The sequence below is a fragment of the Mustela nigripes genome, chromosome 7, assembly GCF_022355385.1.
Source record: "Mustela nigripes isolate SB6536 chromosome 7, MUSNIG.SB6536, whole genome shotgun sequence".
In the NCBI taxonomy this organism is placed as follows: Eukaryota; Metazoa; Chordata; class Mammalia; order Carnivora; family Mustelidae; genus Mustela; species Mustela nigripes.
The window spans coordinates 38,247,430-38,263,337 of record NC_081563.1 but is presented as its reverse complement, the minus strand read 5'-3'; the positions used below and the strand labels follow the sequence as shown (position 1 = coordinate 38,263,337).

Here is a 15,908-nt window from a genome sequence, read left to right as displayed (position 1 = left end):
AAGAATTCTTGAATTTCAAAATGATACTATTTCCTACAAAACTTGAGCTGAAAACTTTACAAGTCTCTTTTTCTGTTTGATTAGATATCTCATAATTCCTTGCCTTAAAAAATCCAGAAAATGCAAAATCTTATAAAGATTTCTTTCTCTTCTAAAGGCTTTGAAGTTTTCCTGTACTCCTTGTAGACTGAAGGAAGAGCATTCCTAATTCTGACCAGGAGTGTTTGTGTCCTTCATGTTTACAAACTAGGTTGTATCCTGGACAGTGAAATGGACCCCATCGAGCAGGTCGGGGTACACCACACAGAAATCACCGGCATCTGTAAGGGGTGTAAGAAGAATATCCATGAGGTCAAGGTGGGGAAAAGGACTCTGAAGTCTCTAATCTTGACCACCATCACCTGAATGAAGAAGGACTCAGACCGGTGGGTTTGATTGCACTTTTGTCCCTTTGCCAGGGGTCTTCCATTTGGAATCCGTCAAACTGGAAGCCAGGGTGTGAGTTGTGTCCCTTGGGGCGGTTCTCTTGATGCTTCTGTTGTGTGAGTCCATTATTCTGGGGTTACAGTGTGTGGTTGGGGAGTGTGATCCTGTTATATATTCTGTGGGACTTAATCTATAAATTTTCTCAAGGCAAACAGCTGGAACTCATAGTGCCTTGGCCACGTTGATGGACAACAGACCTGTATCCTGACTGAACCCAAATGGAAGTTCTTTCTGAAAAAAAAGATGAGCTTATCCTTTGCTGAGAACTGAGATGAAGCCATCCAGCAGAGGGAGCTTCCCCTATGGGCTGTATGTTTAGTAGCTTCTTGGGACCTGTGACTGAAATGGGTCACCTTTTCTGTCTTTCTTTCTTTCTTTCTTTCTTTTTAATTTTTATTTTATTTATTTGACAAACAGAGATCACATGTAGGCAAAGAGACAGACAGAGAGAAAGGTGAAGCAGGCTCCCTGTTGAACAGAGAGCCCAATGTGGGGCTCAATCCCAGGACCCTGAGATCATGACCTGAGCCAAAGGCAGAGGATTAACCCACTGAGCCACCAGGAGCCCCAGTGGGTCACCTTTTCTAAAGAACTGCAAACTATCACCCTCTAGAGGATGAACTCACAGAGAATAATTTCAGCACCAGGCGGCTCACAAATTCATATGAATGTGTTGATCTTCTGACTTTATAAGTTACTTCTCAACCATGTGAAGTGGGTCTTTTCTGAACTTCAGTGATCTAGATCCTTCAAAGCCCTGATCTCCATATGCGTAATCTGAATTCCTTCCCAACATCATCATTTCTTTTCTTTGTTTTTCCTTGCAATAAATATACATGTAAATACATTTTGTAGAGCTGTCTGAGATTCAGCTGAGTTCTGTGGAGAAATGGGAGCAATGTCTTATGTCGACTGTGAAGGTTTTTCTTGTATCACTTGTAATCCTTGGGCTGGGTCCCCAGTCATCCCAGTCTGATTGGGAAAAGCAGAATTCCCTCTAACCACAGGCCACTTCATAATGCCTCCATTGTAATGAACTCTTTCCTTTGTATAGAAATTTGCATCCCCAACCCCAATGTGTCTCCTGTGAGGGATGGAACTTCTCTCATGAGTAGTTCTCCTGAAATCCTACAGCTTTCCTTCCACTGTTTGAATGTGAGATAGCTTGATTGTTTATTTATTTATGTGTTTGCTTTTTCTCTGTGGAAAGTTTGATGCACATGACAAATGGAGCAGAAAGAAAACTAAAGGAGACACTAATATCTTTGATCCTTATTGAAATTGTCTGTTCTGTACAGAAGAGAGATAACAATTGAGTGCACATTTGAACAATGTTAATGTATCATGTCAATGCTCTCTTTATTCATGGGTCAGTTTGTGTTTGTGAGTTTTTTATTTGTTTTGTTTGTAGATTCTACATATAAATGAAGACATATGGTATTTGTCTTACTCTGTCTGACTTGTTTTGCTTAGCATTATACTTTCTAGGTCCAGCCATGTTGTTACAAATAACAAGATACCATTTCCTGGACTGAGTAGTATTTCAATATATGTATGCATATGCCACCTACTTCTCATCAGAAGGAGGAGCTTATATTTGCTATGAATTTACGACAAGAGTCTATTTGGGTGCTTGACCATCAAACAATTTTACAAATTTTTCTCATGTATATTTCCTATGGGGATAGGGTGTATAGAATACTATCTAGAGAACATTGTAACAGAGCCATTAGTCTAACTGGGAAAGTGGAGGTTCATAAAGTGGGAAAATAAAAAATAATAAATTCTGAACAACACTGAATACTCTCTTACTGACAATATGGCAGACGTGTTTAGCTCCAAATGTATGTAGTTGTGCTTTCACATAAATCGCTCAGGTTTCTGACACTCAGCCTGAGTAATAGTTCCTGACACATGCACACAGGCCGGGAGGGTCAGGGTGAGGTTCAGGGCAGCACTCCCTGGGAGCTCACCGCAAAGCCCACAGGCTGATCACATCCGCTCCAGAGCTGGTTATACCCCACTGAGCATGTAGCATCCTAGGTCCCAGGACTCGGTCCAGAGTACTCAGCTGCATGTTACTGCCCTGAGTTCCCCAACACCAGCCTCTGACACCAGCTAAGAGCCTCTGTTGTCCCAACTCCCCTCTCAGGCAGCACATGTGCCCAGTGGGGACCGCCAGACAGAGAGGTTTGTGTTCGGGCCTGAACCACTGTGGGAGGATACTGTGTATCTTGCCCGCAGTAATAAACTCCCACATCATCAGCCTCCACCCTGCTGACTGTCAGGGTGAAATCTGTCCCTGACCCGCTGCCACTGAACCTGTCTGGGACCCCAGTGAAATGGTTGGAAATCTTGTAGATCAGGAGCTGTGGGGACTGGCCTGGTTTCTGCAGGTACCAACTCAAATGGGTGTTTCCATTACTGTGTACAAGGCTCTGACTGGCCCTGCAGGAGATGGAGGCTGACTCTCCGGGGGTGATGGACAGAGACAGTGGGGTCTGTGTCAGCACTATATCCCCGCTGGATCCTATAATAATGAGAGGTAAGTACAGGTTAATTTGACACATTATAAGCCATTTTTATGATTTTAAATTTCATTTATGTTAGGCTAAATCGTATTTCGTGATTTGATTCTTGCTCTAAAAATATCCAATCTCCATGGATAACCCCAAAATTGCATAGAGTGGCCACATTTTTCTCTTTCAGCATCTCACTAAAGCACTGTTCTTCATTCCCTTTAGTTTCCTCCTAGCTTTCACTGTCTCAAAACTAAATTCCCCTATTGGAGGACAATCTCACCCCTGGACAGAGCACCCATAGGGACTACCATCACCCAGACAGCTCACCCTCCCCACCCCATCTCCTTCCTCATCCTCCTTCTGCTCTTACCTGGGACCCTGAGCATCAGCAGCCCAGGAGCTGAGAAGGGAACCTCATTTTGAGAAGCTGAACTGATGAGTCCTAGTAAGTAAACACAAGCTCAGAGCTGACCTTTATCTGAGACTTTCAAAACAAGGTCCTCCCCAGGGGACAATATGCAAATTCTGTGGTGGGTGTGGCAGGGTGGAAAGAGCCAAAGGCAGGGTGCAGGTCCCTCTCCTGGGAGTGCAGTAATTTAAAATGTTTTCTGTGTTTGCAGGGAACCTAACAGAGACAAATTCCTTACTGCCTGGGTGGGATGCAGGATCTCCTTGTGATAATCAGGATCTGTGGCAGGACACAGTGCTCTTAGTCCTGCCTTCTGAGAAAGCTCCAGAGACTGTGATGATACACACATGAGTGTCCAGAGTCCATTTCTGGCATGTGAATGGCCATCCTGCCTGGATTCCTGTCAGCTAATGACCGGGAGACAACCGGTCCCACTCCCACTCCAGCTGATTGGCCGGTGATCTCCAGATCCCAGGATGAACTGGAGATGGTTCTCTGGGATCTGCTGTTTCCAGGTTAATGGTTTTAGACAATTTATTAGTGATTTATTAATGAATTAAACTCATCCTGAGACCTTATGAATTATCTACTCTTTGAGAAGATGAATGTGAGAAGAATGAGACAGATAGATAAGAATCTCAAGCTTACAGGATGAGAACTCATAGTCCTGCAGAAGAGATAAGGAGAGAAGACAGTTTTATGCTTCAGGCAGTGAGAATGAAGTTTGTGGTAACCATTTGTTACAACCTGGTGTGTATCCTGCCATACTTCTCCCTCTCTTCCAAGAGCGACAGACAGATGGATAGATAGACAGGCAAGACAGATAGATGATAGACAAATACACACCATATAGTGCATATTTGATAAGGTAAATGCACACACACACCCCATATCAAACAAAGATTTCTTAAGTCAACATGTTCTAAGAAAGTGGACAGAATGAATAATGTTTCCCATTTCCCAGGAAACAATGTTTCCCTTCCCATACAGAGGTTTCCTCATCACGTGTAAGCAGGTTCTGTCAGGAGGTCTGGTTCCTTGTTAGTTCTATGTGAGAAGATGTTGTCTCTTACTTGGCTTTTCTGTTCAGCATCTGCAGCTCTGAGTCTGTACTTCAGAGATTCTGTAGGTAAGAATAGCAAGGTCTGAGATAAAACTTCTAATAATTTGAGGTCACCTATACCCATGACTGACATTTTCTGGGGTCTTGGGTGAACCACAGTCATTGTGGAACAGGGTGCAGGGTCAGAGCTGCTTGGGGCATCAGTTTACCCACCATCCTTCATTGAAGTTGGGATATAACCTGATGATTTTGCGTGTGTCAGCTTGAGGTAGGTGTTAGTTGTTGGTGCAATTTGTGTCAGCCTCAAATTACTTCACAACTCAAGTAACTGTTGGGCAAACAAAATCCTGGAGAAACTGAAGGAATAGAATTTGTACTTCTATTAGATCTCAGGCAATTCAAATCCAAGGTCATACTGAATTGAACAGTTATTGAATACATGCAAGTCCAGGCATGATTACACAACAAATCTTGGTCTGAATATCTTCTAGGAACTCCTCTTAGAGTGTGATTTTGTACCATAGTTGGAAGAACTATTATGTAACAGTGGTACTGAAAGTAAACCCTGAACTCTATGGAGTGACTTGGGTACTGATAACAAGTTGTGATAGAACTAGGATTGATAACCCATGTCCTGTATGTTACTAGTTGTCATTTTATTTACTCTTTCATGTGTTTTCTCCCTTGATCTTTTCTTAGCGTGCTAGCCAATGAAATCCTGACTCTTATTTTGAAGATGTCTTCCCTCCTAATGAATCCTGCTGGTGAATGATTCAGAAAGTTAAACCACTGGAAATGAAAGAAAACAGGAAAAAAAAAACAAAAAGGAAAATATAAGATAATATTATAAATCTTATGATGAGTTTGGAAACTATTCATTACACATGTTAAATTAGAATCACAATATCTAACACTGTGTGACAAATACAGTAAAAAAATAAGAATCACATTATCCATTATCATATGTGAATCCTCAATATGTTCAAATTTGGCTGAAAATTATTCATCCATCATGTTTATTTACTGTGTATCAATTTTGAAACTATGTTTTGTTTCCTAAGAACCTTTGACTTCAAAAATATTACTATTTCCTACAAAGCTTAACATGAAAACATTAAAATTCTCCTTTTGTGTTTGGTTGTTTATCTCATAATTTCTTGCCTTGAAATACCCAAAAAATGCAAAAGCTTCTGAAAGTTCTTTTTTGACAGAGGAGGCTTTGATATTTTCCTCTGCTACCTGTAAACTGAAGAAAGACTGTTCCTAATTCCTCAGAAGGCCATGTGAGAAGGTCATTTATAAGATTCAAAGATCTAAATATTTCAAAGCCCTGATCTCCATATTCATAATCTGAATTCCTTCCCCAAATTGTCATTTCTTTTCTTTGCACTTTTTGGAATAAGTAAATAAGTAAATAAATTTTCTAGAGCTGAGATTCATGTGAGTCCTTGAAGAAATGGAAGCAGTGTCTTATGTTGGGTAGGTAGGTTATTCCTATATTAATGCTAATCCTTCAGCATGGCCCCCAGGAACCCCAGTCTAATTGGGAAAGTGACACAGAAGTTCCCTTTGACCACAGGCCACCTCATAATCCCTCTATTTGATAAATATTTCACTCTATGTAGCAATTTTCATCCCCAGCCCCAGTGTTTCCTGTGAGGGATGGAACTTCTTTCTGTCCTGAAGAGTTCTCCTGAATTCCTACCTCTTAGTTGTTAGTTAAAAGATATAAAGCACAGAAGGATAAAGATGTTTGAAAATACCATAATTGAAGCATCCATTCCATCCATTCCATTCTAGATCAGTAACTGGTTGTTTCCAGTTTGGGGTTGTCATAAGCAACACTATCATGACATACCTTGAGCACGTACACTCTCAATTCTGTTGGGTATATCAGAGTAAAAAAGTACTGAGTCCCGGGGTGGCATATATTCATTTATAGATAATCAGAAACAACTTTTGGACATGAATGTGTCAATACACATACTAGCAGCAGCACGTGAAATGTCCTCTAGCTCTTTAGCCTCAGCACAACTTAATCTTGGCAGTTTGCTCAACATTAGCCCATCTGGTTGTGCCATAGCAACAAGACAGTGAGATTTTCATGGGCAGTTCCTGCATTACTGATCAAATTCACCCCCTTTGTATGTAATTACTTACCATCTTTGCACAAAGAATTGCTTATTGTGGCTCTTTTTCCCCCCTTAATTGTACTACTTTTTTCTCTAGGCTTATTAGAAGCTATTTGATTATATGTGTTGCAAATATCTGGGGCTTCCCTGGTTTGATCTGTGTCCTAACTGAGGCAGATCTCCCCCCAGAGCACTGACCCAGGCACTGACATGGGCTCTGGACAGCAGGGTGGGCTGCAAAGGGCCATCTGGGCTTCCAGCTCCCAAGATCATTCCCTTCCTCTTCTCTGCCCTTGAGCAATCCATCCCCAGGTGGTGATGCCAGAGGATTCCGAGGGCTCAGCCTGAGGGAAGGATTTCTCTCCTGTGTCCTCCTGCCTTACCTATTGCTTAAATTCCTCCAGGTGGCCTTTGTCACAAGCCCATTGAGAAGAAAACAGAAGCCATTCAACTCTCACTTTCCCAACTTTTTTGTACATTTCAAAGAAGCAGTTTTATCACTGCTACTCCAACTTCCACATAAATGGTCATCACATCAGGAGTTAGAGCTTACTGACAGTCAGACACTATCCATCCAAAGGTCCTGATATTATCAGAGAAGTCCCTGAAATCACCCCCATTTGGTCTGGGGACAAAGCTCCATTTCTTATGGAAGAGTGATATTGATCCCTTTCAGTTAACTTCCCTTTGTCTCAGTTTCTGAGTCTTTGCAACTGTGACAACAATGGTTCTTTTTGCAGTTTAAACAAAAGTAAGGTATTGAGCACTGTATCAAACACATAGCATATATTATTTTTTTATTTTATTACTATCATTCCTGTGTTCAGTGTTCCCATAAACATGGTTATCATAGATATACTGAGGAACCTCATAGAGAGACACGTGGAAGAGAAACTTAGAACTAATTCAAGTATGTCTCATCCACAGCCACATTATGATCTGGGACTGTTTTTCAGCAACCAACTTACAACTCCTAAACATATAATTATTTTGCCTTGATCTATACTAATTGCTCAGGGGTTCCATCAAGCCTGCCAGACCTGTTCATTGTATTTCTTTTTATTACCCAGTACCAAAATCTCACCTAAAAAATGTTAAAACATCATGGGTTGTTCTTCTTTCTTACATAATCCTTATATTGTCTTTTTCTTCTTTTCTGTAGTTCTTTAATACTTGACCCCTGACTCACAGAAAGGAAAAATTACCCCCGTCATGTTGGGGGACCTGCTGTCGCATACTTTCAGATTTCTGGGCCTTGGGCCTCTATAAAATGTCAGATTGGAAATATCTCTCAGGGCAGTGTTTTATAAAATGAAGGATTTTATCTGTTTTGGGGCTAAGGAATTAGTGTCATGATTGTATGTTTTAATAATAAAAGCTAGACTAATGGATTAAAACAGAGTATAATATAATAAAATAGAAAAAAAGTATGTTGTATGGTTGAATGGTAAGAATAGCTTCATGGATATTTTCTCTATTAGACACATGCTGTGTAATGTGTGCAAAGATGATCCAAATATAAAAGGGACACTGTCTTAAGAAATGCCTTCAATACACCGAGGCTTGTGCACTTTTCCTATTATGTCACAAGACTTCTGTACTATTCCTTCAAATGAAAAAATTAATTGTGATGTATTTATATAATATAATAATGTATTTATATAATAGAACTATTCAGTAGGAAAAGAACAAATTATGGCCACACCAACAATGGAGATGAAATTCAAAGAACACGTTGATCTAAAGAAGCAAGACATCAAAAAAGTATGTACTGTATAATTCCATTTATATGAAGTTCAGAAACAGAGAATATCGGCTCAATGTGGATAGAAAACAGAAGAGGGGTGGCCTCTCGTGGTATGTGTGTATGGGCTGGGCATGGAATTGACAGGCAAGTAGACTGAGGGAGCTTTTGGGCTGCTAGAGACAGTCTGTCTTGATCTGTTTTTAGTTGTACTTGTAGGGACCTATTTAGCCAGAGCGACTCCATCTTGGTTAAAAGACTTTTTGTTGTTTGTGCAGTAAAACTTAAACTGACCCTGCCCCCCCACCCCAGAGAAACTTACTTAGAAGCAAGTCTGGGAAACCAGTAAAATATGGTCAGCTAGTTCCTAATAACAGAGCCCAGAATACAAGGCCAGGTCAGCCAGTTCTTGATAACAGAGCCCAGAATACAAGGACGAGTTGGGCCAGGTGGAGACATCCAATCAGTAAGAAACACACATACTTTTTCCCTAACCACCAAAGAATGTAAACCCCGCTGTTTGGGCACCAAACTTGAGCACCAATTCTGACCAGAGTAATAGGTTAGGGTAAATTGCAATCTATAGGGTAAATTGTGATTCAAATGGCCACCTGCGTGTGACCTAACAGGATTACAATCTTATTGGCCACCTATGTGTGGCCAGACTTTTGCTCTATAAAAGGTAGTTTGTAAGATGGGGAGAGGTCGCTCTCTTTGGAGGTGGCCCTGACCGGTCAGTCAGTCAATTCTTGAGCCTGTAAACTGGGGGTGGTCACTCTCCTCAGACACAGCCCTGGCCGGTCAGTCTGACTTCTAATGCTTAGCATAGAATAGAGCTTTGCATAACTTTCACTTTGTCTCAGTCTCATTGCATTTAATAACAGACCTAACAGTACTAATTTTTTTTAATGAATGTAGTTAAATAATGAGTAGAAATTATGGAGTCAAAATAACAGATTCTTTTTCTGTCTTCTTCCTTTACAACCACTAACAAGCATGTTGAGTAATGTGACCTCTGAGAACATCTGATCTCTCAACTCTAGAGGATTATTGTGAGATGCATTGCGGTAGATGAATGGGTCCTTCGTACAGTATTCGATACACAGTAAGTCCTCAAGATTTCACTCGATAGCAGTTGACAGAGTAGTTGTTGATGTTTATTAGTTTCATTAGTAGTAGTAGCATTACAATAGTAGTGCCTGAAGTTTTAGTACTAACATTAGTAGTACTAGTATTTGCAAAATAGTATTAGTCATAGCAGTCTTAATAGTATTGGTAGTGTTTGTTTGGATGCGGGTTCCCTTTTTTTTGCCTACTTCAGAGTGTTTATCAGAGATAGGATTCAAGGTCCATCCGATGGGTGAATTCCATTGCAGGCCTGCAAGAGAAATTTCATTTAAGAATTCCTGAGGTTTGGGGGTGCCTGGGTGGCTCAGTGGGTTAAAGCCTCTGCTTTCAGCTCAGGTCATGATCCCAGAGTCCTGGGATCCAGCCCTGCATCAGGCTTTCTGTTCAACAGGGAGCCTGCTTCTCTGTCTCTCTCTGCCTGCCTCTCTGCTTACTTGTGATCTCTGTCAAATAAATAAATAAAATCTTTAAAAAAAAAAAAAAGAATTCCTGAGGTTTGGGATTTGTGTTATCAAGAAAAGAAGCTTTCAAAGGACAAAATCTCTTGATATTTGAGCCCTGCTAGCTCTTCCCCAAAGCAGCTCCTGCCAGAATGAATAGCCACAGAGCAGAATGCAGCTGCTGTAACCACCTCGAGCACAGCCCACTGCTTCTCCTGCCCTCCCCACCTAGCCCTGGGAAGGTTATTGCTCGGGGCTGTAGCACCGTGGGAGGAAGTATATAATCCTGCTGGCAGTAATGACTGGCAGCATCCTCAGCCTCTACTGCGCTGATTTTGAGGGTGAATTCTTTGTCCGACTGAATCGCAGAGAACCGGGCTGGGACACCAGACTTGAGGTTATCAGCATCATAGATGAGATGCTTAGGAGCCTGGCCTGGTTTCTGCTGATACCAGCTCAAGTAATCGCTGACGCTCTCGTTGACCCTGCAGGTGATGGACACGCTGTCTCCCAGGGACACGGAGAGGAAGGCTGGAGACTGGGTCAGCTCCGTGTGCGCACAGACAGCTGGATTGGAAGGAAATCACAAAGCCACCATTGTTTACCAGGTCCCACCCCATGTTCCTCCCAGAAGATTCTGGCATCCCTGGTCCCTAATCTGAGAGCACCTGGGATTCCGATGGGAGGGGAGACCCCGGGTCAGGTATCCACAGGGAGGATCCTTGGGGAGATCCCACAGTCGGGAGGAGAGGACTCCACCACCTCGGGGATGTCTGCTGCACTCCCCTCCTCACCTGGGAGGCAGGCCAGCAGAAGGCAGAGGAGTTGGGTCAGGACTCCCATGTTCAATCCGAGGCCTAGCTTGAGGCTCTTTTTTGCCCCAAGTGTCTGAGCAGCCTCTAATGAAGATGCTGAAGAGCAGAAATGGGCTCTGGGGGAAACATGCAAATCACTGAGGGGTTGAGCATGTCGGCGGCAGGTGCAGAACCAGTGCCTCTTGGGGGATCAAACCAACACAGGTTCGGATAGCATCCCAGGGGAGCTTCACCCCTCTGTTTGTCAGAAAAAAAAGTCTTTGTATTTTGTGGTCCTTGTCTGTCCTTAGAGTCCAAGAGTTTGTGATTAGAACAGGGGGTCTTCCTCCTAAGAATGAAGAAAGAAAAGAAGATGACTCTCTACAACCTAACCTTTCCTATGAGTACACACTTTTGAGTGTGAGATACTCAGGACATCATGCTCTAGAAAGGCCTGGAAGGCTCCATCTTCATATATTACCATGGATAGATGCCGTGAGCCCCAGGGGAGAAGAGGGAAGGAGCTGATGCCTGGGAAGCAAGCCCCCCACCCCCATACAGATCCAGTGTTATCCTTAATACAATTCATTTTGTATTCTCATAAATGATCTTATGTTTGGGTGAAATGGATTTGGTGAAACCTAGATTCTGACTCCATTCTTAGTCTATTAACTGTTCTTACTTAAAAATTAGAAATGTGTGTAAAAGTGTATTACATACCTTTATCTCATTTACCATTGTGATTGAAAATGTTTGAGAACCCATCATATAACAATTACAACAGTAGATCATTTGGGCTCATGGGGGCTCCCAGGATCATCACCCGCTTGGTTCAACATAAAATGCCCCAGAGCTGCTCTTCCCAGAAGACATCTACAGGGTTGCCCAGGCAGGATGCAGGTTATTGTGAATCACCTTCAATCCTGAGTACCTTGTGATTTTTTATTTGAGCTGTACATTATAAGCCTTTGGGATTCTTTGGAGTGAGAGGGGTCTGTTTGTCCTATTTTTTCTTAGGTCAAGATCCACAGCACCTCAGATGTCCCCTCTCCCACTGGCAGCTTCTCAGGCCCCACAGTTGCTCCCATACGGTTGCTCAGATGGTGGCTGTCCATGTCCCTGTATCCAGACACAGCCCTGAAGGTGAATTCCCTTCATAGCACACAACCAGCACTGGGGGATGAACCTTTACACTCCTGACCTCAGAACATCAGGGAAATCTGTCCTCCCTCTCAGCGGCTCTGGAGCTGCGAGGACCAGTGCTCTATGTTCTGCAGGCAACTTTCGCACATGAGTCAGAGGCTGTATCGTGTTCAACCTTCCCAAGAATTTCCTGCACAAATGCCAATGCGCTATTAACTATTTCCATGTGATTTAAAATCAGAGAAAAAGAAAACCACCATTTTATTTACATAAACTTCCTAATGATGAAGTATTTTTACATTCTTGCTAATTCCTAATATTCTTGAAATTTACTATATCTTGTCACCATATTCTTATAAGGGGAAAAATATTAAAATGTTATCTACATTTATGCATTTATGTTTATAGGTGACATTGATCTATTTATTCTTTTTCATGTAATATTTTCATATTTTCACATCAACATTAACTTCCTGTAAAAAACGTAAAAAGATTATTCTCCATATGATCTAATCTAAAAGAAATTTTTCGTGGGATTCAAACATATTTGTGAAACCAGTATATACCATATAGAAACATTTTTATTCATACTGTGACACACTTAAGGGGAAAAAACTGTTTCAAAGAATAGGTAATACTTCCAGTTCTAAAATAAATAATTCATGGGGATGTAAGGTACAGCATAGAGAATATAGCCAATGATATTTAATAACTTTGTATGGTGACAGAGGGTAGCTCTTAACGTGGTGAGCATTGCATAAGGTATAGAAAGGCTCAATCACTATGTTGTATACCTGAAACTAATGTTGTATGTTAAACAGAAATAAATTATAAATAAATAAAATAGGTAAGAGATTTTCCTTCATTCTGTGGCTGTTGTAGTTCTACAATTTTGTTCTTAAATGTTGCTTTTACTTTTATTTGTCCATTAAACTTCCATAAAAGTTTTAAAAACAACTTGTTCCTAATAGGTTAAGAAAATTTAAAAAATAAATGAGCAAAATTATGCCTCCATCAAAGACAGTGTTTTGTCTTTCTCTTTGCTTTCTATGATACTGAAAACCTATACATTGTACAGGGCTTTAGGAACTAAGGAGCTAAATCAGGGCCCCTTCTTTATAGATGTCATACAATGGTAGATTCATATCCCTGACCAGGGCCCTGGGAAGGTTGCCTTACTGATGTGCTGATATTAAAAACCAGCAGTGATGGGGCACCTGGGTGGCTCAGTTAAGCATCAGACTCTTGATTTCAGCTCAGGTCAGGATCTCAGGGACATGACATCAAGCTCTGCATCGGGCTTTGCATGGAGTATGGAGACTGCTTAAGATTCTCTCTCTCACTCTGCCCTTCACCCTGGCCCCCCACCAAGAATTTTTAATTTTATCATTATTCTGAATTAATAATTCTATTAGTGCACTTATCAACCTTAAACAAAGAATAGCCAGTTATTTTACTGGCAAAATGATCTTATTTGAGAAAAGCAGAAGAATTGCCATTCAGGATAAAGCAAATTATAGCAAACCACTGCTGAGTCTGAAGAGGCAAAAGGAAGGTCTGCTTTTATTATGTGTTAGGAGGAGATTGGGCAGGATTGTTTTGAAAAAATGCTCAGTGGAGAAGGACAGTGTGATGTGGTGGTGGTTTCTCATTGGCTGCAAGCTGTGAATTCCTACATGAAAAATATTCTTCCTCATTGAGAGAATTTTTACATTTCTTCTTCCCATTGGTTATGCACACTCTAACCATGGAATGGTATGTGTAGGAGAACTTCCCAGTTTAGATGAGGTTTTCTTTACTCTTTTTAATCCAACAAAATCAATATTGTTTGTCAAGGAGAATAACCACAGGGCAGGTGCATCTATGACTACTGTTGGTAGCACCCTCCTCTTAACAAATACGTAAGAGCTGTGCTCTTCTCAATGGCAGCAGGGCATTGTCGTTCTTATTGCCCTGTCCTTATGGCCATGTCACCGCTTTACAGAGTCACATGGAAAATAGAATATAGAATATCATCTTTGTCATGATTAGGAAATACCATATTTCTTCCTCCCTTTTTTTTTTTGTTTGAAGCTGTTCTTCAGTGGAGGTCATGATCAGGGTTCCTATTTGAGGGCTCTGAGCAATAGGGATGAAATCAAGAGATATTTGTTAAGAAGCAGAGGCTGGGGACTCAGGAGTGCTCTGTAGAGTAGCTTGGTTAGTGCACTGCACAATTGTGCCCAGCTAAAGGGAATTAATAGAGATGAAAGGTAGCTCTGCATATTTGTTTGCTGAACAATGTGAATAGAATTTTGTTAGTAGGATGTGCATCCATATAGTTCATTAGTACATGGACAGTTCTTCTATCAGTGAGCCTGTGGAATTAGACAGATCTCATCCTCAAAGCACTGACTCGTTCTCTTGTGATAGCATATTCATTATAGCTCGGCACCATTCTTCCCTCAAGCTTGTACAACTCAAGACAAGATTTGAGAGGGATGATGGTACAGAAGGAAGTCCCTTAGCCTTCAAACTCTGTCTTTAAAACAGAAAGAAGCACTTCATGGTGCTGTCACAGTGGCAGGAAACTCGACATTTAGAAGCAGAGCATCTGGATTCTAGCTGGAGAATCATGTACAGTATATCAGATAGGAAACCAGTCCCAGTATTGTGCTTGTTCTGAATCTCTGATTGGCAGATGAAGTCATAATTCCTGCTTGACTCATAGTTGAGACTCTGAATTCAGCCTGGATAGAAAAGCAAGATCAGAAGTCAGCAAACTATGGTTCATGGGCTTCATCAGGCCAACTGCCCACTATTGAGGGACTTATATGCTAAAAATTGCTTTTTCATTTAATTGGTTGAGAAAAATCAAAAACAGATTAATTTTATGTGATGTAAGAAAAGTAGGTGAATTCTAAATTCAGGGCCTTATAGGTATATACAGTAATACTCTTTCACATTAGTATCGACTAAGACTACTTTTGTAATGCAAAGGTGCGTTGAGTCTCAGACACCAGGTTCTAAAGTGTAGAAAATACCTTAAGGGGAAGACGAGGATATGGGCATTGCCATCTAGCTGCTAGTCACATTTGCCAATTTGTCAAAAGTGAAAGCAAGAAGTGAGTTCTTGTTTTCCCATAAATTTCCCATAAATTTGCAGGGAATATAGAATCTGTTGGAACTTGAGGCAACTGATAACGAACTTGCCGTTTTCCATATTTCTGTGCAATTGAGGAGCTTCCACATAATATTCAGTGGAAATGAATTAACCTCAATGTAATAACAAGCTAAAAGAGTCTCCCTTCAGCTCATGTCATGAACCCAGGGTTCTGGGATCGATCCCCACGTCAGGCTCCCTGCTCAGTGGGGAGCCTGCTTCTCCCTCTCTCCCCTGCTCGTGATCTCTTTTGCTCTTTTTGTCTCTAATAAATAAATAAAGTCTTAAAAAATAATAAACCAAAATACACATTTCATTAAGACTTTCCTAAATTCCATGTGGGGTTCCTGAGTGCTTCAGTCAGTTAAGCATCTACCTTCAACTCAGGTCATGATCCCAGGCTCCTGGGATCGAGACCTGCATCAGACTCCCTGCTTGGTGGAGAGCCTCCCTCTGCCTGACGCTCTGCCTGCTTGTGCTCTCTCTCTGCCAAATACATAAGGAAAATCTTTTTTAAAATTCTATATATGATTTCCAAGTGATACACGTACCCAATTACTATCACGTGAACTGGTATCAGTATTTGGTAGTACCTATGTGTGTGCAAAAGATATTTACAATGGCCACAATCACCAAACTGTGGAAAGAAACAAGATGCCCTTCAACGGACGAATGGATAAGGAAGATGTCCTTATACACTATGGAATATTATGCCTCCATCAGAAAGGATGAATACCCAACTTTTGTAGCAACATGGAAGGGACTGGAAGAGATTATGCTGAGTGAAATAAGTCAAGCAGAGAGTGTCAATTATCATATGGTTTTGCTTATTTGTGGAGCATAACAAATAGCATGGAGGACATGGGGAAATGGAGAGGAGAAGGGAGTTGAGGGAAATTGGAAGG

General features: G+C 41.3%; 1 pseudogene and 1 gene segment (V, D, J or C); both read right to left on the bottom strand.

Moving 5' to 3' along the window:
- Positions 1 to 397: 397 nt before the first annotated feature.
- LOC132021372 (immunoglobulin kappa variable 2D-29-like) lies at positions 398 to 3,426 on the bottom strand (annotated as a pseudogene).
- Positions 3,427 to 9,534: 6,108 nt separating this feature from the next.
- On the bottom strand, positions 9,535 to 11,062 carry LOC132021371 (immunoglobulin kappa variable 1-9-like). The segment is given in 2 exon segments: positions 9,535 to 10,491; positions 10,719 to 11,062. Coding segments are annotated over 2 exon segments (495 nt in total).
- Between the last annotated feature and the right edge of the window lie 4,846 nt (positions 11,063 to 15,908).